The sequence below is a fragment of the Mycteria americana genome, chromosome 9 (assembly GCF_035582795.1).
Source record: "Mycteria americana isolate JAX WOST 10 ecotype Jacksonville Zoo and Gardens chromosome 9, USCA_MyAme_1.0, whole genome shotgun sequence".
Classification (NCBI taxonomy): domain Eukaryota; kingdom Metazoa; phylum Chordata; class Aves; order Ciconiiformes; family Ciconiidae; genus Mycteria; species Mycteria americana.
Genome location: NC_134373.1, coordinates 13557912 through 13582875, shown reverse-complemented (window position 1 = coordinate 13582875; position 24964 = coordinate 13557912). Strand labels below are relative to the sequence as shown.

General features: G+C 38.4%; 1 protein-coding gene across 1 annotated transcript; it reads left to right on the top strand.

The window, feature by feature from the left end:
* Nucleotides 1-284: 284 nt before the first annotated feature.
* On the top strand, nt 285-24611 carry MPP4 (MAGUK p55 scaffold protein 4). Its single transcript, XM_075512523.1, has 20 exons — nt 285-1695; nt 3800-3921; nt 4866-4943; nt 5661-5741; nt 6301-6432; nt 7094-7175; nt 8346-8431; nt 9425-9496; nt 9949-10145; nt 11307-11371; nt 12144-12161; nt 13221-13259; nt 14013-14033; nt 16789-16830; nt 17667-17837; nt 18743-18823; nt 19809-19902; nt 20715-20823; nt 22769-22903; nt 23892-24611. The coding sequence occupies exons 1-20, from the start codon at nt 1617-1619 to the stop codon at nt 24081-24083; spliced, it is 1896 nt and encodes a 631-aa protein (XP_075368638.1). The 5' UTR covers nt 285-1616; the 3' UTR covers nt 24084-24611.
* The last annotated feature ends 353 nt before the right edge of the window (nt 24612-24964 follow it).

Genomic DNA, 24964 nt, shown 5'->3' with positions numbered 1-24964 from the left:
GAAAGCATGTTCTAAAAATAAGTATTAAGTGCAGTAAAAGTGACAGTAATGCCTTCTACTTTTATAAGCAGATCAAGATAATACTTTTCCTGCTTGTACCTTTGATGTTTTCTGCCCACAAAGCGATCTAGAGGAAAATGGCTGCCTTTTTGCTCTACTAATCCAGGAGATAAACTGCTGTATATTTAACAGAATTTGGCAAGGCATTCACTGTGCATCCAGTGTCACACTGTGGTTCGCTATTGGCTGAGGTGCTCAGATATCTGATGTTACAGGTTTTTTTAACTTGTTCTCTGAATCATCTCTTCAGTGACCAGCTTAAATATTTAACTCTTTAAGAGTAATCTTACAATACTGGTAATCATGACAATATCTTCAATCTTGTATCAAATGTGATTTGAAGTTAGATCAACTAGGATGTAATGAAGATTCTGAATTACTTCAGATCTTTCATATGTAGATTCCTGATGCTTTGGGGTAGAAATGCACCATATAGTGTTCCCTGGGGAATTTCCATACTTGTCTGCAAAGAAGAGTTCTGGGAATTCTCTGAAGCAATTTTGTACTGCATTGTTTCCTGTTAGCAATAGATTGGAGAGCTTCCTCCATTTTTAGTCGAAGGGAACATTATAGGTCAGTGATAGATTGTCACAGAAGTTTAAGGGAGGGAAGGAATTAGGAAGAAAATTTTAGAAGGTTTATTTTTTATATGCGAAAAGTGCAGTGCGACATGGATACAGATTAATTAGCGTTAAGTGTTGGCTTCCTGCATTACTTAAAAATTCCTATTTTAAAATTTAAAAAAATAATAAGGTAGTATATGCTGCTTTTTATAATGAAAGATAATATAGGAGGGTTTCTTTAGATTAGTAAATAACTTCTTTGACTCTATCTCTAAAAGTAGCAACCAGTTATAAATTGCCTGAGAGAGATGATGATACCAGTAAGGTAAGGTGTGGGGTTTTTCATTTGGGTTTGGGGGTTTTTTGTGTTTTAATTCACTGTGAGGAAATAGAGGAAAATACGAAACCTTTGTGGAACAAATCCTTCAAAGACCTTAAATTCTAACAGTCATAGAAACGGGGATCCCTTTTTGCAAAATCATGTCCTTGCTCAATGAAAACTCAATAGAAACTCCTGAATCTTTCAATTTTAATATTGTGTCAATAACAAGAGGAATTAAATGTAATATGTTCTTGAATATGGTTATTTTCCAAGCTATCTTTATGTAAAACAAGCTTTAAAAGTCTTTGGAAAAAATTATAACTTTCCATGTATTGCACTTAAAAAGCTGGGGAACAGAAGATGTAGAAAATAGCTTATTTTAGATGGCTTAATGAAGCAAGCTAATGATAATTCCATGAAGGAAATAAAATGTCATATTGCAGTTGAGGTTTGTGTGCATTTTGGACGCTGGTGGGTAACTGAATTTACAGGTGGGACTTGTGTATTTAATTTATGCTTGCAACCTGTTGTGGACTTCAAATATGAATGGTTGCCCCCCCTTATTTTAAATTCTGCTTTCTTACCAATCTAAAATACCTGACAGTATTCTGATATGAGTGTACTCTCTTCCCTAGTTCAGCATCTATCTTTGTGAAACCTACTTGGCGTGAATGCAGTACTCAAAGTGGGTGGAATCTCCTGGAATAAAGGAAAAGATGGAGGTGCCAACAGTCTGCAGTCAAGATAATGGTACTCCTAACTTTTGCATCTCTTCTTCAAAGAGAAAGAAAACTGACAAAAAGTTTTATTCCTTGGTCCCTGTAACTCTTCTTCCATTGAGTCAAGAGAGAGATGAACATGTCTAGAAGTATTTACTACTTAATAATTGGAATTATTCTTGATGTTTAATGGTGGTATGCAGTTAGCGTCAGAAGAGAATACCTGGCATTTGTTTCTGTCTTATAAAGTCAAGGGTCTCTGCAGCTGTATCAATAATTACTAATAACTGCAAGAAGTTTTTTTTTGCTTAAGGAAATGATTCTCTGTTGTTTGAAGGTTTGTGCTTCTTTATGGAACATCTTGGTCTATATGAGCTCAGTTTAATGTAGGGATAGCATTCTAGGAGACAGTACAAGTCATCTCAAAAAGAGGCAACCAGTAACGAGGAAAAGATCTTAAAAAGTGTCTCCACCAAAGGTAATGTTCTATTAGGCACTAGGAAGTTCCTGTAGAAGAGAATCCTTTTAAGTTAACTGTGTTTTGGGAGATATTTCCCTGTGGGGCTCACAGTCAGGGTTCACTGAGTTTATCATTTTTGTAGGTGCTTAGATGTCTGCTTTCCAGAAACAGATGATTCTTTTGATGATGAGGTAGATTTCCAGGCTTTCCCAGTTTGGATACTCAATAATTCTGCCTGATGATTGAGGCAAAAGTCCCATCTGCAGAAACTTAGCAGGCAAGTGCGTTTGTAAATTCATGCATAAGGAAAATACCTCGGTGAAATTAAAGTTGAAGATAGAGCTCATGTAAGTGTTGCTAACATCGAGGTCTAGAGCTGATACAGGAAACAATTAACTGTCAATGGCTATAAACGTTGTGCTCAGGAGAGAAATAAGTAAAGAAGGGCTTCCACGTTTTGGTTAGCTGTGGTGACTGGATGATAGCAACTGATGATACTGTCTGCAGTAGCGAGTACTCAGCTATTCTGGATCTGCTGGATGAGCTTTAGTTTTAAGAAATTATTTTGACATAGGCAGCTGTAACCTTAGAAGCTCCTATTGTCTTGGTTTTATTTCAACATTTTTCTTGTATTACAATATTACTCATTGAAACACACCAAGTTCAATGTTGCAAACAAATAAATACAAAGGAAAGTCTCCAGATACAATTGTATTGTATGATTACTTTGGCACTAAAAAGCAAAGAGGCAGCTTGTGCTTACCACAATACACAAGAATTGAGAACTTACTTTCCTTTTGACATTCAGTGGGAGTCAAGCATCCAACTCTTATGGTCTCTTTAAGAACCCTTATAACTTAATAAATCTATCTCCTAGCATTTGGTGTGGTATTGTATTAGTGCTGTTATAAACATTGTGTTTATTGGGAAGAGTGTCACATACCAGAAATTATCTGTTGTCATTTCTGAGGTAAAGTTAAATTCCATGCACGCACAAAAATCCAGTTTGTATCTAGGGCTGACTTTGTGTAACATCTTATCTATTTGTCACGTCTTAGCTTCTGCCTCCTTGAGATTTTAGGAAGACACTGGATTTTTCAGTTTTCCACTGTATTAGAATACTGTTCCTAACAGTTCAAGTGCTGTTTCTGATAGTAAGAACGGTTCTTCCCCTTTCCTGAGACGTGTTGCGGGTATCTGTGGCAACGGTATGTGTTTGGCAGGAATTTGCATTTTCATTAGTGATATTCTCCAAAATGTCTGCACTTCTCAAGAGTGGAGAAAAACAGATGGTCGCTGGCCCAAACAGTGGGTCATCCAAAAGCAAAGGCTATAAAATGAACAAGGCAATTTTTTATGTTTACCCCTTCTCAGTAGGAGGTACAAGCTTGAACCCAGATTGAAAATGTGTGAGCGTCCCTGTATGTTTTTCTCACAGGTCAGTTGGAAATTGCTAGTATTGACCTAACCCTGCTGGTTAATAACATAATAAAATAAAGTTTTTATGCAATGGAGTTAATTGCAGGAAGAAAGCAAAGCAGACAGGAAATGGGTGGATTTCTTGGAAATACGAACTGGGGAAAGGTGCTTTTCAAAGGCCTGGGTCACTGTTTGGCTTTGGTTGGTCTTCTATTTGAAATGAAATGTCTTGCACTTTTCTGTTTCTTGGGCTCAGGTATATCTCATGTTCTGACTCTAGTGCTAGAAGAACTGAGTTTGCTCTGTAAAAGAGATGTCAATGGCGTTGGCATGTTATATGATCTGCTCAGATCCCGCTGGCTGCAAGCACTCTTAAAGGTAAAGTAATATTCAGCTGTGAAGGCAAAGGTTTCCTAGAGAACAATCTCTAGGGGATAGCTACTTTATTTTGCCATATCAGCACAATAAATTCTTATTTACACTAAGTGCTGATATTCCTAATGTCAGTCCTAACATCAGCAGTCAAGGTGAACAATATCACTTTTGCTTTAAAGAAAAAAAGAAATGTATTCTCTTTCATAATGTCCTAGACATTAAAGCTCTTCTACCTTACACGTCCGTATTAAGGGCAGAAAATGGAGACATAGGCTGATGACAGCACTGCTCAGCTGTCTTTTCTATTTTTAAATCTTTCCATGGCTATGCATCCCACTTCTTGGCATGGATGCTTGTGAAATATTTTTTTGGTTTGCCCACACTGATCTGATGTGTAGTTGAAGATTTTATGTTGTTACAGAACAGAGTTTTGGCTGGTGTTTCTCTCTTGAGCAGAATTGTATCTCTGAGACAAATTCTGTACAAATTCTGCACAAATTCTGCTCATCCTCTAACAAGGATTTTTAAAATCTTTAAATTTTAAAGAAGAAAAACTTGCAGTGGATAAGAATGTCCATAAGGTCATTTTAAATACAGCAATTTATTTTGTTTTAAGTTAAATTTACTTTGTTCATCAGGCCTGCTAAAGTCAGAGAATTGACACTATCAGGCTATTGTCCTGTCTAATCAGCTTTTCTTATTGGAAAATTCAAAACTACAGCATAACTGGCTAGCTGGATGATAATGTGGAAAGACAATGAATTATAGACTCAATTCCAGATGCATTAGACATTAAGGATCGAGACTGCAAGCTCTTTGGCTCTAGTTGGACTGAGAAATTCCTAGAAATACAATATTGTCCTTTGTGTGTTGTGTATGTATCTATATAATCATGTGAACAGATCATATCATCATTGCATTGTCTTGTCTATCATGGCATGCAATAGATTTATGAATGCCTCCAACACTACCTCGGAAAAAGACCAGTTCCTGTCACGCTGCAGGCACGTGCGCTGACTCGTGAGGTAAGACTGTGTATATATAATGTATCGCTTTACTTATAGCAGATTAGTCAACTTAGCTGCAGATAACAGCGTTCTGGTATTTGTTTTGTGTCTCAGGTCTGAGTATACTATGTAAACTTGAAAGATTCTCCCCTCACACATTTGTCAAACTACTTGGTAACTCTTACTATGTTAACAGAGGGGGGGGATGAGAAATGCATACAGCTGTGATCACTGGACTGCATGAGCCCTGGCCAGTGTAATAAACACACAAATTATTTGTTTTAACCACTGGCCGTATATTTTTCTTTCCATGTAACTGTGTGGTTCAGTGTTATGGCTACAATCAGGCAGTCTGTCAGAAGGATTTTGAAAAGCTTTTGGATTTTTCTAATCATAATAGCTGATTAATTCTTAAATTTCTGAATTAGAGGGAGAGGTAATGACTAAGTGGAGAAGCTGACACTAGTGATGAAATTGGTTGAGGCACAGGAGAAAAAAAATAATTTAGAGCGCGTGGCACTGTGCCTGAACTAAATTAAGCCTGGTACAGAGTGTTGTGCAGCTGTGGTCACACTGTCCAATTCTAGAGCAAACTGTATGGATATGTTCCGAGTCATATAACATGGGGGGCTTAACACTCTTACCATACCATATTCCTCTAAGTTCAATTTAGAGCTTTCTAAATTAATTGTCCACCAGAACCAGTCTCTGTGCTTTCTCTCTTACATTTGTCAGGTGGTAGAGTTACTACGTGAAGCCCCTCAGTCTGGAGAGATCAAAGAGCTAAGACGACTACTGCGAGCTCCACACTTAAAGGCAAGTCCTGCTTAAGGAAAGAAAAAGTTTGCTCATAGAGCCGTCTGCAGTGGGAAAAGAAACAGATGGCCAGCTGTTCACAAGAATTGGCAAAAGAGCCAGAAGAGACATAGTTTCCTAGTCACGAACTAATCTAGTCGTGAATCAGATGTGGACTGTGTATCTGAAGTACCTGCAGTGGGCTGCATTTTATTTAAAGGCTATGTTTGAGAGAGATGTTTCTTAAAGTTAAATTCTGAGCAGTCGATGCAGACATAAACACCAAATCTTCCTTGTAATTGCAAAACCTGCATTCTTTACCCTGGAGTTCCAAATAGAAATGTTTCATCTTTTGTAAGTTTTGCAGAAGAAGCAGAGAGAGGAACTGTTCTTAAAACTTCATTTCACAGTTTGAATTTCCAGGTGGAAAGAAGACAATGTTGATGTGTGAAAGGAATCTCTGTTCACATAGGAACTTACTCACCGATTTCTGTCTTCTGACCAGTCACTGTTTAAAGCTGTTCTATTGTATGATCTTTGCTTATGGGTTGGTTGGTTTTCTTGGTTTTGTTTGTAACAGGCCTTGCTATTTGCTCATGATACTGTGGCCCAGAAAGATTTTGAACCAACCCTTCCACCACTGCCAGACAACATACCTGAAAATGAGGAAGCTATGAGGATTGTCTGCTTAGTGAAAAACAACCAGCCTCTGGTGAGGGAGCTTTCTGATGTCTGTCAAATTATTTTAGCTTACACAAGTATTGATAATGCGTATTGGTTTCTTTCCAGGAATGTCACAGAGATTGTGTGCATTCTTGTCCAGTTTTCACAGAATCACAAGAATTGTTGAGGTTGGAAGGGGCCTTAGGAGACCACCTAGCCCTGCTCAGTGTGGGTACCACTAGAGCAGGTTGTTCAGTGCCTTGTCTGCTTGGAGTTTGAACATTTGGTAGATGTTTTTATCTCATATAATGAAAACGCAAATAGGATTGAGAGCTGTTCCTTTGGCCAAAATAGTAAGGAAGGGAGGAGAGACCCTGAAAGGTTCTTTAGAAATTATTTGCACTTATAAGCGGAAAACATTGTACAGCGTAACTAATCTGTTTTAGGAAAAGATAGCTGTAATATTTGATGTAGAAAAGATTTCTTGCAGGCAGTCAGTGAGGTTATTTCAGTATGATGGAAGTGGAAGAGATTGAAGAACTTTGTATTAATAATGTTACATTATCACTAGATCTGTGTGGTGTTAAAAAGGCTTTCAAAAGGCACAAAAGTGCCTTTTTGTCACTGCGAAGATCAGACTTGTGATGTGACAGGAAACTTACACGGGTTCTTCAGTGATCAGTGTGGTTTTTTTGTTTTTTATTTGCCAGGGTGCCACCATTAAACGCCATGAGGTAACAGGTGACATAATGGTTGCCCGTGTGATCCATGGTGGACTAGCAGACAGAAGTGGTATGTGTAATTTAAAGTAATACAAGAACTTGAACTTGAAATAAGATATTTGAAGTAAGATAATAGCTTAGCTTCTACAATTAGTCTTTCATTATAGAGCAAGAAGATGTCTACATTGGACAGCACTGTAAATAGTGATGCATTGCAGTGACTTTGACTCTGGTTTCATTAATTTTCATATGAATGTGCTATGTTTGAGACTGAGTTGAGGTACAAATCCAGTTTTCATTATGTATTCTTGGCACCAATACCTGGATAAATCTGTCATGAGATTGATCAGGAGTATCCCAAACTGCAGTGTAGTATGAATACCAGCAGCTCATTCCCTGATGGAGAAATGGAAGACATCAGTAGTCTGCGATTCGATAAGATAACGGGCTTTGAGGAATATGTAGTAATACTTCTTGACTCTAGTCTACTAAACACTTTGGTAGCATTAGTTGCTAAGCAATCTTCCAAGGAGTTTCCTTGGAAATGTTACTACTTTCGTCATCCTAGAATTGAACGTGTTCCATGTTCCTTGGGAAATGTAATGTAACTAAAACGTAAAACATTGGAAGTAAAATTGAACTGTAATCATTATTTAAAAGTTCCTTTTAGTATTTTCTGGCCTTTGTAAAGGAAGAAAACCTAAACTATAGGCAATAGCTGATTAAGTTCCTAGTTTGATTAATGTTTTAATTGAGCTGAAGGAAAATGTAAAAGTAAACAATATTGTGAAGACTTTGTAAAGGACAGAGAGGAGTCCCAAGACCTCCCACTGGACCTGGAATTTTTCAGGGTCTGATTCCAAGTCTCATGGTCTATTAACATGATGGGTTTAGCTAGAATAGGTTCAGAAATTACTTTGGGAAATGGAGCTACATTAAAATGTTTCTGCTACTTTTAAAGCAAAATCATCAATGGATTGTAAACGTTATATAGGGGAGGTGGGAGGAAATAAGAATACTGAAGCATGCAAGCTTCTTGTGACCCATGGAAGTCTGCAGTCCTATCCAGGGGCAATATAGCCTAAATCCAAAATGTCTTCCTGCATACCTGGTGTATGGAAACTTTTAATGCTGACTTCCAAACCTGTGGTATATCTGTGTGTCCCTGCCTCGCCTACCCAAGATAATCCATGCTGTGATAAAACTGCTGCTGCTGCTTTCATCCTTGTTTTCACTGTAGGGTTGCTGTATGCTGGAGACAAACTGGTGGAAGTAAATGGAGTTCCTGTTGAGGGACTTGAGCCTGAGCAAGTTATTAATATTCTGGTACTGAATCTTTTTTCTGCTTTGTACCTTAAGGGTGACTGTATGCTGTTTCTTTTACGCACACACGCTCTTAGAGGAGAAAGTCTGAAATTTTTAACAGAGGATTCAGATTATTTCCTTACTGTGGATGAAGTTCACAACTGCTCATGAAATCTGAATGTATGAAACCAGAATTAAGTGTAACCCCTGTTCTGGACAGAAATTAACTTAATTCTGGCTATTCCACCTGCAGCTTCTGGGAAAAATATTAATTTATCCAGGTACTGATTCATAATTTTTCTGGAAGTTCCACTCAGTTAATATTCCACAAGAAAGCAGTGGAAAGGTGCAGTTCTAATAAGAGTCCATGTTACAAAATGCACTAAAGCAGAGTGAATGAGCTTGTAAGCTACATAGCTCGCCTTGCAAAAAAGGGCAGTGGTAATTACTGTTGTCAGAATTCTCGTGAAGAAATCTGTTGAGCTGTCCCTGTTACTCATCATTTTGCCCACAATCTTTCAGGGTTCTTCACTGCAAAGTGTTAGTGCCAGTCAGTAAGGTATTGCTGTATGTAATCAGTATCAAGTCTTTCTATGTGTTATTTCCCTGGTTGTACTATTTCTAGGTATAAGAAATACAAACTCTATTGGAATGCTTAATTCCTAAATATTTTTTTTCCTCCCTCCTTTACAACACTTGTCTAACCAGACCCTGCCGCTAATTTAAATTAGATTTCAGTAGAAAAGTTTGGTATCAGTTAATGTTGAAATTGTGTATATTTATAATGAAACACAGGTTTCATTGCATTAAAAATATTTAGCAAGACTTTGAATTTTCATTCTTGAGTTTCCTTTTGAAAAAAAATAGTGTTGTCATATTGACTCTGCCTAAATTCTATTTGTAATATAGACAGTATAGTAATCTCAAAGCCATGCTGTGTTAGGTTTGTGCTGCCAATGTTTGGTTATTTATGTTGAAAACCAGTCATATTTTAATCCTTTTTTAATCATTTAGGCCCTGTCTCAGGGGACAATTATGTTCAAATTAATTCCAGTCTCTGATCGGCCTGTCAGCAACCAAACAACAGTAAGATACATTCTTTTTTCCGATTGTTACTGCAAACAGTTACTCCAATAATGTCTAATGGTGTGAGACAAAGAAATGGTGTTGCTTAGAAGTTTATTGCAATCCTTAAAGCATTACTTGTCTTTATGGCTACCTCTCAGCTGACATCAGTATGCTGTTGCTGAAGCAGTAAAGATAGTAAGCTGAAATATAGTTGTGTTAAAGGTAATGAAGACATTTTCAGATTGATCTACAGGTCAAAGGTCAATTCTTCTCACAATGTATAAGACAATTTTTTTTTTTTTTCTCCCTTAATGAACAGATAGCGTTTGGGGCTTGATCTTGTTTTTAAAACTTGACTTCATCATGAACTGACTTAAGTAGCAGCAATGTCTGGCCCTGTGATTATAAAGCTCATGTTGTATCTGTTCTAAACATGGCTTCCACTTACGCGTGTATATTTTCTTCACCAGCTCTATGTGCGAGCAATGGCAGATTACTGGCCCTTGCAAGATCCTGCCATACCATGTGCTGATGCAGGTTTGCCTTTTAAGAAGGGTGAAATACTCCAGATTGTGGACCAGAATGATGCTCTCTGGTGGCAGGCCAGGAAAGTTTCAGATCTCAGTGCCTGTGCTGGACTTATACCCTCAAATCATCTTCTTAAAAGGTAAAGAAGTCTTAATTTTTCTGATTTCCAGTTAAAAAATTTGCCGGTTATGCAGACTTTGCTATTTAAAATTTTCATGAGTTATATAGCAGTATGAGTCAGAGTGACATCTGACAAACATCTTTCTCTTTCTGTTCTCTGACTTTTTGCTCTCCTTCCCCTAAGAGTACTATGTGAGAACAAGCTTTAGAAAGCATCTATATCATCTTAAATTAATGTCCAAGAAGTTTGCAGCAGTTGCCTAGTCTCTGTGCTAGTTGCTAAGACAGATAGTGGAGTGTAGCAGCTGAAAGATGGGTGGAAATTAAGGGCCCTGACTGTTTAGGATCATCGTCTGTAGTTTAAAAAAAAAAGGGGGGGGGGGGGGGGATTAGTGGGATACTAAATGTATAGTGTAAGGGCGTAGCTGTATGGAAAAACAGTATTTATTTAAAGATGTCCTGTGAGGTATGAGTGACCTCTTCAGCTTTGCTCAAAACCGAGTAGACCAGATTAAAAGAGAGGGGGAAAACAAAACAAAACAAAATGCTCAAGGAAGAACAAGGATCCCTTCCTTATTATTTTCTGCGTAAATAGCCCATTATTACCCTACATGCTTTCAGAGCCAGAGTAGTTAAACTGCTGTAGCACACTTTTCAGTTTGATCCTCTAACCGCATGTCCGGTCTGTGTTACCCTCAGGAAAATATAAGGCCATGCAATTGTAGATGACAAGCTTCAACTTGTACTGTATATAAACATAATGTGGTCTGTATAATGAAAGTTGAAATCAAACTAGGTTGTGATTGAGGCTGCAAGCAAGAGGCTCTGTGTAGTAACAGAGGCAGTAGTACTACTACCCATAGCAGTAGCACGCTTTCCTATTTCCAGGAGTCTGTGCCACAGTATGGCTTATCTTCCTGTCCTTATATATAAACTCAAGATACTCTAAATACTTCTGGGCTGCTGATTTGGAAATTGCCTTTAAATAGTTCTGATAGCATGTCAGCTTTCTTTCAGGACTTTGCAGTGGGCTAAAACACTGGTAATGTCTCCATTCTTGGTGTCTTCTGTCAGTTCAGTACTGATTGATCTTATATGTTAAGCAGTGAATCTGACTGGAGCATAACGTGCTTGTGGACTCTTTTGTTTCTTTAACTGTGATAAATTTATTTCTATGTAGGAAGCAGCGAGAATTCTGGTGGTCTCAGCCTTTCCAGCCCCATCTCTGTCTCAAATCATCAGTGTGTGAGTGAAAAGTTATTTGAATGGTAGAGTAGCAAAGAAAGGTCTTGTCTCTATTTCCAGGGGTACTGAAATAGAAGCTCATACAATTCAGTTTAATTCAAAGACATTGTTTCTGGAGCCATATTGTAACCTCAGAAGTGTGTTAACTATCCCCAGGAAAATAAATACTTAAATGGTAGTTGGGCCCAGAGTACTGATGGTGGAGGCTGTCTCCAGTGTACTTGGGATCTGACTGTGAGAGAAGCTGTGAATTCAACTCCTTCTGAAGTCTGTAAGACCTAGGCACTCTCTGGAAGAATTGGGTGTGAGTAAGTCTGAGGTGACAATTGTACTAGCCTGGCTTTCCAGGGACACAGATAACAGTTCTGCACCGGAAGATGCCATGCAATATGTTTAGAATGTTTCTTTGTCATCAAAACTATCGAGAGAAAGATAGAGCTTTTTTCCTTGAGGTGTAAGATAAGCTGTGCTGCCCATGAGTTCGTTTGTGGTGGCAATCCAGAAACATTATCCTCTGCCAACTATAACTTTCTGTAAACATGCAATTATTGCCAGACAAAGAACATTCTTCCTGTTTTCTTACTCCCCATTTTCTTCTATGGTTCTTTATACTAGTATAAAGTTAATTTTTCTCTTGTGGTAACTCCCAGATTGAGTGTGTTTCATTGCCTAGGATTCTTCTCACACTGATTGCTTTGTTCGTTAGAGCTGGAGCTCTCTTTCACATAATTGTATTGCATTTTAACTGCTTCCATGGATATGCTGTGGACAGTAAGCACTGTGGAAGAAGGTAGGAGATCGTATCTGGACAATATTGCATTCCTGTACCTGGAATCAATATAGCATGTGGTTTTGCAGGCTTTTTAAAAAGTTGTCAGAAATGAGGCAGTTTGGTAAATACATGGAAAAGAAACCCAAGTTCTTGGCATTTTTTTGTGCTTAGCATAATTGAAATCAAGTCTTTTTTCACTTGAAATAGTAGAAGCTTCATTGCCTTAAAGTGGAAACTTAAAATGTGCATTATCTGGTAGGGAACGGACAGTTTGGATGGGTTGCTTTGAGGGAGGAAAGACTACTTTTTCCTTTCTCTTTCTCTCTCCCTCTTTCTCCCCCATCTTCAGCAGCTGACCTGAGCAGCTCCGAGAGAGTATTTCTTTAAAGGATACATATGGGCAGAATATGGTTGACAGATGCCCTGGCAATTGCCCTGTAACGGGGAAATAGCTCCTCCTGGGCCTGTCTGGAAGGGCACGCAAGAACAGAACACACAAACAGTGCAGTGTTGTGCGCCCATGAGATTGCCCGAGCCCACTAGATCGCATTTCAGGGATGTGAATTGATGTGGTCTGGGGATGGAGAAGGAGCAGAATCAATCTTTTCCTTTTCTTCCTTGTAAAAATAATAATAAAATCAACCAAACAAAACGCTTTCCTTGAGTGAAGCATATTGGAAAGCAACACACTTATAAAAGCTACAGGAGAGAAGGGAGTGAGTGGAAAACTATATTCTGTCATAGTAATACTTAATAAATAGATATCTACAGGATAAACAGAGCAACAGTGATGTTAAACCTTTTATTGCTTCAAAAGGAGAATTCAAGTGAGACGTTTGCCTCTCTGCCACAAGCCTTTCAGAGCACTAGTTTAAGAAGAGCCTTTTGCTCGCTAAAGACAAACATCAGGGAGTCTGAGTTAACAGTGTTAAAATCCTTAAAGATGTCTAAAGCTGATCTGAGCTTCAAATATTTTCTTTCTGATGTCCGAGTTCAGTCTTGTAAGACCTGTAAGGTTTTTCCTTCCCAGTGTTTTTCTGATTCCAATGAATTTTTTTTCCTTGTGTTGATCTGTAGAGGATGACATGCAGATTGATGAGAAGTGTGTGGAGACAGGTAACTGAATTCACTTGAGATTATTCTATTTGCTTCAAGGTAGTAACTAGTTAAAGCCTGGTTTTGTTTCCCAGATAAAAACACTCACTCTCCTAGTGAATTTAATGGTAGAAAATTCTATTTTTCATACCCTGGAAACATCATCCTATATTAGCATATTAAAATGAGCTGTTTGCATTCTGGTGTACAGTGCTTATAGTGAAGTGTTGTGCCAAAAAGAGAGACCACCCCAAAAATATCTGCCTGAATGAGATCCAAGCTCTTTGATTCAGGTTTTGGACTGTGGCTGTAATGTTGTTATAGTTTTTGCCTGTTGTAGATTTAATGCGACAGATGACTGTGCAGTCTTGGAGAACCCACACAACTCATTGTCAAGAAACTGATCTCAGGAGAATACATTTTTAGGCACTGAGAAAGAATAGGTTTTTACATGTAAACAGTGCATGTGAAGACTGTTAGCCTGACTTGCTCCCTAAAGCAGCACAGCTCATTCTTCCTTCTCCTGACGTAACTCAGAAAGCTCTCATGGAGGAATGTGATCCTGTAGGACTGGGTGGAGAGAGACCAGACAGTTAATTCAAGCATGGTGAGCTGTATTTTCCCACCTCAGTGCAGAGGGAAGTGGGAAAAGTACATGTGAGACAGACTGATAGGAGCTGGAAAATTGATTTCTGATTCTGAAATTCTATACGAGGAAAAGAATTAAATTTTGAATTTATTTTAATATCTTTGCTATCTGGATCACTAAACAAGATGAAGAAACATTTGAGTCTGGTAAGTTCCTCTGACCTAACTCCAAATTCCTTGCTATTGTTCTGCTGTGAGAAGGCTGTCCAGAGACAAGCAAGTGTCTTAAGCAGGTGACAAAAACCAGAATGCCATTGTAGCTTTAGAAAGCCATTCTGGCTTGAAAAGCCATTATGTAAAATCCTGTTACCTTAAGTCTTCCTCTTGTGCTCTGATTACCTGAGTAGTAAGGTTTTTGTCCTGTTATCCCACAAGTGTGTTTCTTCTCGTGCACCAGTACCAGATGTTTATCAAATCCTAATCTGTTATACCTGTGCAAGCTGTGACAGCAGGGGCTGCACTGATGTCAGCAGATAATTGGATTACCTTGGGGTAACAGAGGCCTGAATCCCCAGTGCCTGTAGGAGTTGATGTGGTACAGAGGAGAGCTGTTCTGGATTCCTGATTGTGTGCATGGCTGGCATACAAGAAACAAAAATGCTTTTATAAAATGAAGAATTTATGTATAAGGCATACAATCAATTAGTGCTTTTTTTTTTAACCAAGCTGGTTTTGGGGTTGGTGGGGTTTTTTTAGGGAATAGCTACCTATTTACAGCATATTCAGAGCTCTGCAAAACTTAAGTCTTCTAAAATAAATCATTTTTCCACTAAAATAAATCTATTACTGCTAAACTTCTTGTTTGAGATATTTGGTAATCTTGTGGAGAAAATGTCATTCCACCTTACACTTGCTGTTCTCCACAAGGTTCCTACTTGCCAGTCGCATCTTCTCCTCTTATCACAGGTGGTTTGTTCTCTTCCACCTCTCAGGCAATGCCCAAAGCTTTTAAGACAGAATCAGCAGGTCTACAGGGCAGTCTTTTGTTTTCAGGCTGGGATGTTTCTAATAACTGCACTTGGGGATTACTCCTGCAAATGCTATTCACTACTCAGTGCTGAATCAGCTCTCTGCTGTATCCAGGCAGTCAGAGGAATAAAGGTGCAAATATTTGCTATCCTACATTTTACTTTAACCAGTAGCTGAACATCTGTGTGATGTATTTTGCAAGTACAATACTGACAGAGATGCTGTAGCTGAGTCTCTCATTCTTTGGGAACTGAGAATTCATGCTCAAACAGGCATATTTTAGATTTAAAGCCTACAGTACCCATTTCCTAAATTTCCTAAATGCATTGGACAATGCTGGTTGGATGTATTTTTTTTAAATTTCAGTATAGACTGTCTTCTGAAAACTAATTGTTTTATGTCTGTCTCTATCTGAACATGCAGAGGAGCTTAAAGAAGGTAACACTAGCTTTTTTTTCCCTGTCTCCTGTAAGTGGTAATCTATTAGAATTTATCTGTGTTTATTCCATTACCAGGAACTACCACTCCTGTTACAATACCCAGTAGCTGAATTGCTTGTTCCCTGTAGGATTCCATACTGCACTCCATACCATAGAACACAGGGTAGACAAAGCAGAAATGCTCAAAAAGATTTGAATGACGGCTCAAAAGACCTGAAGACAGAAATAATACAGGCATGTGTCAGCTAAACAGTACTCTGAACTTTGCCCTGAACGAGCAGTTTTGTGCCAAGCAGGTTTTTTTCTACAGTCATAAACAAGGACTTGTTAGTACATATAGAAATGTAAGAATAAAATTGTATTTTAAAGGCACAAGTAGTGGAGAGTGTATAGATGTGAAAGAAGAGCAAGATGCATCTAATTTTGGTTTGATACTTGCATGCTTATAAGATAACTGTCAGTCAAAGAATCTAGTCCTAAAAGACAATACATTTCATGCTTTGCAAATGAAAATAACATTCTTGCCTTGGAACAATTGCTACCTTTAAAGATATTCCTGTGTCTTCTGTATCCTATTCTTGCTTTAACAAGGCCTAAATAAAGGGAATACACAGCTTGGATAACTACATGCATGATGAGGGGAAAATTAGGAGTCCTTTTTGAAGAGAAATCTAAACACTGCTGACACCTTTTTTTTCCTTAGCTATTTGTTTTCAAATCACCTTTATGAAATAGTTTCTAAACTGTTACAGCATTGATCTATAGGGAAGTGGATATTTTTGAGCCTTACAGGAGACATTTCATTAAAAAAAAAAATACACGTAGAGATTTAGAAGGCTCCTCTCAGTCCTTCACAAGGAACAGCATGAGAATGGGGACAAAAAGAATTGGATCAAACAGATTAGTCTGGGATGTTGGAGCACAGATATCACTGATCCAAAGATTATTAAAAAGAAATCATAAAATCAGATCTTCATTCTGCCTGAAAGATCTGAGCAGATGCATGTTGCATTTTCCAAGCACGCTATTGGGCAGAAACTGAGTTATAAATTTTTTATTTCTGATTTTGAGCTACTGACTTGTTGGTTATTGTAATGTTATAATTCAAGAATTCCTGTAAGCTAGGTTTCACCTGAAAAGCTTAAATTATGTGGAGGTGTTTTCACTATAAGTATTTCAGAACGTTGTCTGGCATCTCCTTATCTTAGGAATGAAATAAAGTGTTGAGTTTCAAATCTAATTTAGAAAATACAAAGACTTTCTCAGTTTAATTTTTCTCTTATAGAAATATTGGTCCTTTGAATTGTTCATGTGAAATATTTGAATATTTTGTATTATGGAGTATTGCGCTTTTTTATTAGATTAGGCGTGGTACTTCCATATGTTTACTGAAACAGTGGTTTTCATTTGGGATCAGCAATAATTGTTAGCCATCGAGTTCTTAAGCTTTCACTGTTGTTTTATTTCATGAGTATTTCTTCTTTGTATTCTAGAAGAGGAAGAATTTGGTGAATTTGGTCAACGAGTCTTTATTGGTACGCAATGACTAAAGATAAGTAAGACGTTTGGGGCTTGATCTAGATTAAGTGCTTGTCTGAAGTTAAATAAAATGCTTTGTTCTTTATTTCACCTAAAGACTTACTGAATTGAGTTCTACTCACTCTGTTTTCCAAACTTCAAGAAGTCGCTTTCCCCCTACTAATACTTGTTCTCTCCATTTAAATCTCTCTTCCTGTTAGTGGTGGTCAGGTCTCAGTAGAAACCAATTTTAACTTGACTGGCTGTTAAGATTTCCCTTACTTCATGATTAATTTTGCTAAAGCGTAATGTTGTTCTGTTGTCTCATCCGCTGAGAATAATCATGAGGGCTTTCATTAGAAACGCAGACCTAAAAGTGAGGTTTTCAGAATTGGATGGTAAGGTGGAGCAACAAACCTACCCCTGTTACTAAACCACAGTGACCTTTAAAATATTTGAATTAATTCTGGAGGCTGGAGCAAATGTTCCAGCTTTTGCTTTAGGAGAGTGAACCAGCTACGCTATCAAAAAACAGTTGACCTGTTCCCTAGTGATGCTTTATGTGGCCGGAAACTTTTCCTTCAGCTTGTTTTGGGGATCTTTTGGAGGTCTTTATTTCTGGGCTAATTTTCAGGTGACTTTCAGTGAGATTTGACCTTTTCTCTAGCTGTCTGTTAATGCTCAGAGGTTCTACCTAAGCTGAGTACAGCAATGAAATTCACTAACTTTCACCCTGCAAAAAGCTCAAAAAACCACTATGTTGTGTGGCTTAGAAGGAGACACTCTAGACTAAAGCACTAGTTGCCCGCCTCTCGGGTGTATTTTCCAGTACTGATGCCTTTGCCCCTTACAGCTGGTTTCCGTAGAAGTATGCGCCTGTGTCGCAGGAAATCCTGGACCAACCAGCAGCCATGTTATGCTCGGTGCCCCAGCAGCTGTTACAGCGCTCTTGCAGCTCCATATGAAGAGGTGGTTAGGTACCAGCGGCACCCAGCAGACCGGAACAGACTAATTATACTAGTGGGTAAGAGGTTAATTACTTTCTCATGCAAATTTCACAACCTGTAACAGAGGGGAGGAAACAATCAGTCATGGGCTGATCCACTGAGGGTCCCTGCCGCTGATTGCCACGGTTGCAGACTGTGCAAGTAGCTCTGAAAGCAACATTTCAAGACGGATGGTAATTTGACCCCATTGTTGGTTGTAAAGTTTAATGTATGTGTCATCTTCTTTGCTTGAGATAGTGAATGTTTAAAAAAAAAAAAAAAAAGTCCTCAGAAGAAGCCATACAGTTATGAATGCTGGTTGATAATGGATTTTATTAGGAAAACGGTTCAGTTTTCTATTCAGTTGGGACTGGTACAGAAAGTGATGAGAGAACATTAGTAACTTACTAGAAAACATCTTTACGTGGAGCCAGTGTTAAATGCATGGATATGGCAATGGTAAGAAGAATGTTTAAAATTAAACTCCAGACTAGAAAAATTGCAATCGTAGGCAGTAGGGAAAGCTAAAAAGATGCCTTTAATAATGCTTGCTATAGGGAACCTTGTACTAAGTGGGCTGCAGGCTCTCAAGTAGTCTTTAATGATAGTGACTGAAAGGAAGCTGAGCTGCTGTTCTGCAGTGTTCCATGATCTGGATAAAGCAAACTGGGTAAAGGCAAATCCATTGTCCTTTCTAAGTCTGGAAGTATTTGATGATAATTTTTTCTTTTAAAATGGTATTGCTGAGTTGCCTCCTGGGTATGACCGTACTGCTGGGAGGTGATTTGTACTGTGAATCAACCAAGATGCTTCGGTCACTTCTGGTACACTTTTTGGGAACTCGTTGACATTTCATTTGTGTGTGCGCAATGTGTTAGAAAATGGGGGGTGTGCGTGCAAAAAGATCCTCTCAGTAATATTAATTGCTTTTCCAACTTTTCAGGTCCTGCAGGAGTTGGCGTGAATGAGCTAAGGCGAAGGCTTATCGCAAGTAACCCACGAGAGTTTCAAAGTGCCGTACCTCGTATGTAATGTTCTTCCTCTTTCCCCCACTACACCCTTCAAACGTGATTAGGAAACGTCAAGTACCTTCCTCTTGCCTTTGGGCATTCATACGCTCATTGCTGTCTGGCTGTTTTTTCAGCTCCACTGAAAGCCAGAGGCATTTGCTTTTATAACATTTGCTTTTATAAGAGTTCATTTAAAATATTATCTTTCTCTTTATTTTGGCAAATCAGCCAAACGTATTTTCAAGTTACAGCTCCTGAAACCCTTAAAGCTTTATGTAGCAGTAGATTGTCTGCGTGACTTTGTTTAATATTGATGATTGCTTTCCCTAGATTTAAAAATAAGAATGTTTCTCAGGGATATTGTAAGTTCATAGTGTTTAAGTGATCTGGTATGAGAATGAAGGCAACAGAAGTTGGTGCTTAATAGGCTTTGCAGCTTTCCTTATTAGCCTTCTAGTCTCAGATGAGACTTACACAGCTTAATTTCTGATGTAATAATTGAAATTGTTTCTACCTGTGCTTATTTGGTTCTTGTGATTTGGAGAACCAAACAAGAAATGTATGAATCTGAAGCTGGTTGAAAATTCAGGAATTCTTTTGTGGTTAAGATCCCAGATATGGGGAAGGTGCAAGTGTGGGAAGGCTTGTTGGATGTTTCTGAATGAACTTAAATAAATTTTACCTCAAGAAGTAAAAACAGTTGTGCAACCAGTTCCAAAGCAGTTCCTGATTGGTTTGAGTCACAGATATCTGGATTGAACCACTCTCCTTCCATTCCAAGAAATAGAGATGTGCTTTGCTAATTTTCAAGGACTTGCCACTGGGCAACCGGTAGAACAGACAAGGCTTTTGCTCTAGATTAACAAATGCAAACAACTCATTTTATTACTTATGAAAACACTGATTTATAGTCCTTCATGAAAGTTGTCTCATTTTCATTTATAAAATTACAAGAATTTATTCGCAGCTGATTTTTTTTGTGTGTGTATCTCCTTTCAGACACCACTCGTGTTCAGAAGAGTTATGAAATTAATGGTCGTGAATATCACTACGTATCAAAGGAAACTTTTGAAAACATGGTGTATAGCCACAGGTAACTAGGAGAGACAAATTACATTTTTGTTACTTAAAATGTAACATGATCCAAGAAAAGACAATTTTGTAGTTAGGTCCCAAGTCTGGGCTCCTCTACTCATACTTACTATGCATGTTTGGTGTAAATTTTGGTCAAACTACTTGAGCCCATTGCTTCAAAAACTGTTTGTGCAGTTGTGAATAAGCTCCTCTACAATTAATCTCAGAATACTTCTAAAGTGGGATCTTCAGGCCTGAGCTCATTTGATGTGCGAGTTAAGAGTTTAACCTTTCTGGAAACTGGACTGCTTTCTAAAATTGAGCAGCGAGTCAGACCTGTTCCTGATCTACACCTCCATGGCAAAACCTCTGCAGCGATGACGGCTCCAGCACCTGAACTGTGAGAGCCAAACTTTCAAAAGCATCTGCTCCTTTCTATGCATCAATAATCCCTCTGCTAAGACAGGCTAGCTCAGCACCAGAAGCTACACCCTGCCAAGGGCTTTGAGACCTTCTGATTTATGAAGTTATCAGTACTATATAAATGACAAGCATTTTATCATTAGAATCGCAACCTCTAAACACTTAATTTTTAACAACAAGATGAGTAAAAAATGCGTGCTTTGGAGATGTCGAACTGTAATGGTTCTGATTTTGTGCCCAGTGTTGTAGCAGGGAAGAGCAAAGGTGGAGGTTGTTCATCAGTGTTCACTATGTTTTATGATTGTTCAGTCTTGATCACTGGATTACATTTTAAGATTTCACCCTTAAATGGAACCTTTTGAGACTCAAGTGCTCTTTCATTTTCCTTCTTCCTCACCGCTGTTGCAGAATGCTGGAATATGGGGAATACAAAGGGTACCTGTATGGTACCAGTATTGATGCAGTGCGAACAGTCCTTGATGAAGGCAAGATCTGTGTAATAGATTTAGAACCACAGGTGAGTTGAGTTGTAAAGGGGCAGGGGCTCTACAGCTCTCATCTCCTGGGAGGAAAAATAATTCTCTGTACATTCTTGAGCTATTGGAACAGTGTTAGCTGCTTGGTCTTGTTTTTCATTTTATTATTAATAAGCACCATGAGCTAGATTATTTTTTGCATGGGTCTTTGGGGGGGAAATACTACAGTGACAAGTACGTACAGATCAGTATAGTTCATTTGTTTCCAAGTCAGCAGCTGCATTATGAGGTACAGAAATGGGGACTGGTACAGAAATGAGTTTTCATACTTGCTTAAAGCAAGGGTTATTCTTTCATGTGGAGACTGTGCCATGGGATCTCCTCCGAGCCCTGTTACTTGAGAGTTCTGTCCTTCCAATAGCAATCTCTGAATGCCCTTTGTTAAAAGCAGCAACTATTAAAGTAATCAAGCAAAAGCAGGGAATTATATTATGCATTTATTTCTCTCCAGAAGTAATGTAACAGATGGGAGTAAGCTGCTGGCGCACGTGACCAAACAGCTCTACAAGAACCTCCAGCCAGTGCTTGCTGTGTAGACCACCACTCATCTAGGGACCACAGTTTGCAAATGTTTGCTATATGAGAAAGGGCAGCTTGCATGGCTTTCACATGCCCTAGCAGATATTGGCAAGAGGTGTTTCAAATACTAGGGTGATTACTAGCTGTTTCTATGCTGGTCATCACAAAAAACTTCAAATGCAATCTTTGCATTCTTCTGTATTTTTTTTTCTTAATTACTTTTATTACCTCTAACAGTTTCAGAACTACTTACCATGCTAATCTTTTCACTTAGACACTATTCACTTATTTTTTTTCCTTCTATCTTTGCATTGAATTTGCTGATGAAGATAAGGCTAATAAAGGCCTGAGTTTCTAAATATCTAAGACTTAAGGCTGTGTTCAGCAAAATCCTACTAAACTTCTCTGAATTACTTGCATATTTAGTACTTAGGAGCTGTTCTGGCTACTGGGTTTCAGCATCGCTTCTAACTGAATGTAAAGAGAGACGCAATAATGCAGTAACTTTTAGAGACTTCCCTCTAATTATGCAGAGCCAGTGTAGTCAGAGCCTTCGGTTAGCAGTGGTTTGTGCTGTTTGAAATAACAGTTCAGGTACATGACCTGTGGGGTACTACTCAAAATCCAAGCTGCTATAAGGGGCAGATTAAGCCACACTTCAGTCTCCATTTCACATCTAAAAATGTCCTTGGGTTTCTTCTGCTATGCTTCTAAACAAGGGGGAGAAGGGGGGAAAAATGTAATCTTGCTACTTGAACAGATGTGCCACTATCAGTTTTTTAGGCTGTGAGTTTAAAGGACAAGTTGTGGGAAGGGTATGAAGTAATAGCACATAGCTGTTCTTCAGTAACTGCTGTGAGGTAGGAGACTTACTGCCAAGTTGGATACTTGTATTTTAAATCTGGTGGCTTGGTCAACTTTACATGCTGTGCTTTTTTTCTAGTTCCCTCCAGTGCTTTGCAGTAGTTTGAAAATGCTTATTAGCATCAGGGAATGTTACACAGCACAAAGACTTCCAAAAGCAGGATACTTTCTTCCAGTATGGAGCAATAAAGGTGTACTTTTTCCAAAGGTAGCTCCCCAGCAGTTAAAAACAGATTTCAGGTTCATCTTTAATGTTGTTGACTGTAGAAATCTGTTAATGATAATGTCCAGTCACTCACTGGAGTTGAAAGCATCTCTTACTAAGGTTACCAAGCAGAATTAAGTGATTGGTATGCTACTGTTGCTTAACAATGTCTGGTCCAGGGATTATTAGTGAGGTCATTTTAAAGTAGGTGTTCCTGAAAAAGATTACTGCTAGGTCTGGAGATAACAGCACGCTGTAAACAATTGGCCTTTTACGGGAGTAAAACTGGGATGAATACACTTGAAATACTTTAGCTTCTTTTTACTCTTAATTTGCAGGGCATACAAGTAGCCCGGACTCATGAATTAAAGCCCTACATTATATTCATCAAGCCATCCAGCATAAGCTGCATGAGGCAGACTCGTAAAAATGCCAGGATCATTACGGATTATTATGTGAACATGAAATTCAAGGTGAGATTTGGGAATTGAAGAGACTCAGCTTATTATTCTGGGATCCTGTGTTTGGAACATAATGCATTCTACTATGTTATTATGTTAACTCTTTAAAAGATTATTGTGTCTTTGGGTTCAAATCTAAGTTATTCTTGTCTGTTTGGTTTGTTGGGATTTTTCCCCCTCCAGATGTGCTTTGAAGCAGAAAGGTTGTAATTTGTCCCTAGGGGATTGAGGCATTTTGCTTCAAAATGTCTTTAAAGGCGAGGCTGTTTTGTATATTTTTGTTTTTATTCACAGCCTTGTGACAAGATTTGAGTCAATACATACGTTTACTGTTTGCACTGAAATATCTGGAATGTGCTTCATTCGGTAATTTAATCAAATATTTTTTCACATAGTTCTAAGAATGTATTGTTATTTCATCTATGCTTAATGACAGTATCAATATTAATTCTGTGCCAAGTTTTACAGATAAAACACAAATCCTGCTTGTAGGAAATGTATATCTTGTATTTTCAATGTCTAGTGCATTGTCACAACTGTTTCCATGCAAATCATCAAGTTTAGCATCTTAAAATTTTGGAGGCCTCAGTCCGTAACTGTATATGGAAATGAATCATGATTGCTATGGCAGAAAGAAACATGAACACTGGGGAAGTAAACTAAAACGTGGCATGAGAACACAAGTGTTAGTGGATTTGCCTTCCAGACCCTAACGTCCTCCGCCAGCACTTGGCAGTAGAACAAGCTCTTTGGGGCAAATGGAGCATTCTGAGCCCCAAGGTATTCCCTTGGGAGGGAAATGGCAGTTGGCTCTGTTTCAGAGACTTGGAACTGACCATAGCACGCGTACTTTACTATGGCAAACTGTAAATGACATAAAGCTCACTGGCACTATCTGTTCACCTCTTGTTTACATGGCCCAAGGTGTTCTGCAGATGCCATGCAGGTGTGTTTCTCTTTACAACACTAAAGCTTTATAGACTTACTCTGTGTCTCGCAGGAAGAAGATTTACAGGAGATGGAAGATTCAGCTAAGAAAATGGAAGCTCAGTTTGGTCAGTTCTTTGATCAAGTGATTGTGAATGACAATTTACAAGAAGCATCTGCGCAGCTGCTGTCAGCAGTCCATCGCGCACAGGACGAGCCCCAGTGGGTCCCTGCAATATGGATATGCTCAGACACTCAGCCCTAATTCTGAGCAGCAGGCAGCTTCAGAAAGATTACAGCTTATGTTTTACTTCAAGAATAATCCTAATGTCAGGATTGCAAGAATTTATCTTTGTATGTGAGGGATTTGGAAGAGGATTAGGAAAGAAGCTGCTACAGGAGATATAATCATCCTATGTTCTGTGTAGCTTTTCAGCTTTTTATGTTACAGTTGCATCCACTTTTGTACAAAAAAGGAAATACTGTGAGCTCTCAATTACAAGAATAAAGAAAAATCTATTTTTTTCATGTATCTGCATAATTTACTTGTACATAGCTACAGAAAATTCCTTTCCTTTCTTTTTATTATGGTCATTCTGGTACTGTGATACATGTACATTCTGGAAGCCTTACTCACTAATGATACTCAGTGTTCAGTCCCAAGCATGTTCTTTTCGCATGCTGTCTTTGAGCAAAGAGTGTTATTTATGAAAGTATTGGTTTGTGCTTATCCTTTTTACCTTTTAAGACAGGAGCAGATAATGTTGTCACAATAAAAATGACTCTAGAAACCACAGTTGTCTTCACAATACATGTAGCATGTCTTTTCTTTTGTTCCATCAACTCAGATGAATGAGAACTGTATTCCTTGTTTAGAGGTAAAACTGGAGTGACCAGCATGGGGTTGCTGGTGCAGGGTAAGTACAGGTGGAGGGTGAGACTGGTGCCAGCTCTGTGCTGTGCTGCTCCAAACTTCTGCTGCCTTTTCTCCAGCCTTTGTCTACTCTTTCTCCTTGCCTATTTTTCATGTGTTTGCTTACAGACAGATCTGCTTTCACTATTAGAAAAGAAAGATGTTCACAGTAGAGTTGCATTTGCTTCTTGTACCATTTGTGCTGGAACAAAATTTTATCACATTCCTACTCT

What these genes read in the sequence shown, in the direction of transcription:
- MPP4 (XM_075512523.1), top strand. Translation starts at nt 1,617, where the DNA reads ATGCAGTACTCAAAGTGGGTGGAATCTCCTGGAATAAAGGAAAAGATG. An exon ending in TCAAATCATCTTCTTAAAAG is followed by an intron (nt 10,146 to 11,306) that starts GTAAAGAAGTCT and finishes ATTTCTATGTAG; the next exon opens with GAAGCAGCGAGAATTCTGGT. An exon ending in CAGACTAATTATACTAGTGG is followed by an intron (nt 17,838 to 18,742) that starts GTAAGAGGTTAA and finishes CCAACTTTTCAG; the next exon opens with GTCCTGCAGGAGTTGGCGTG.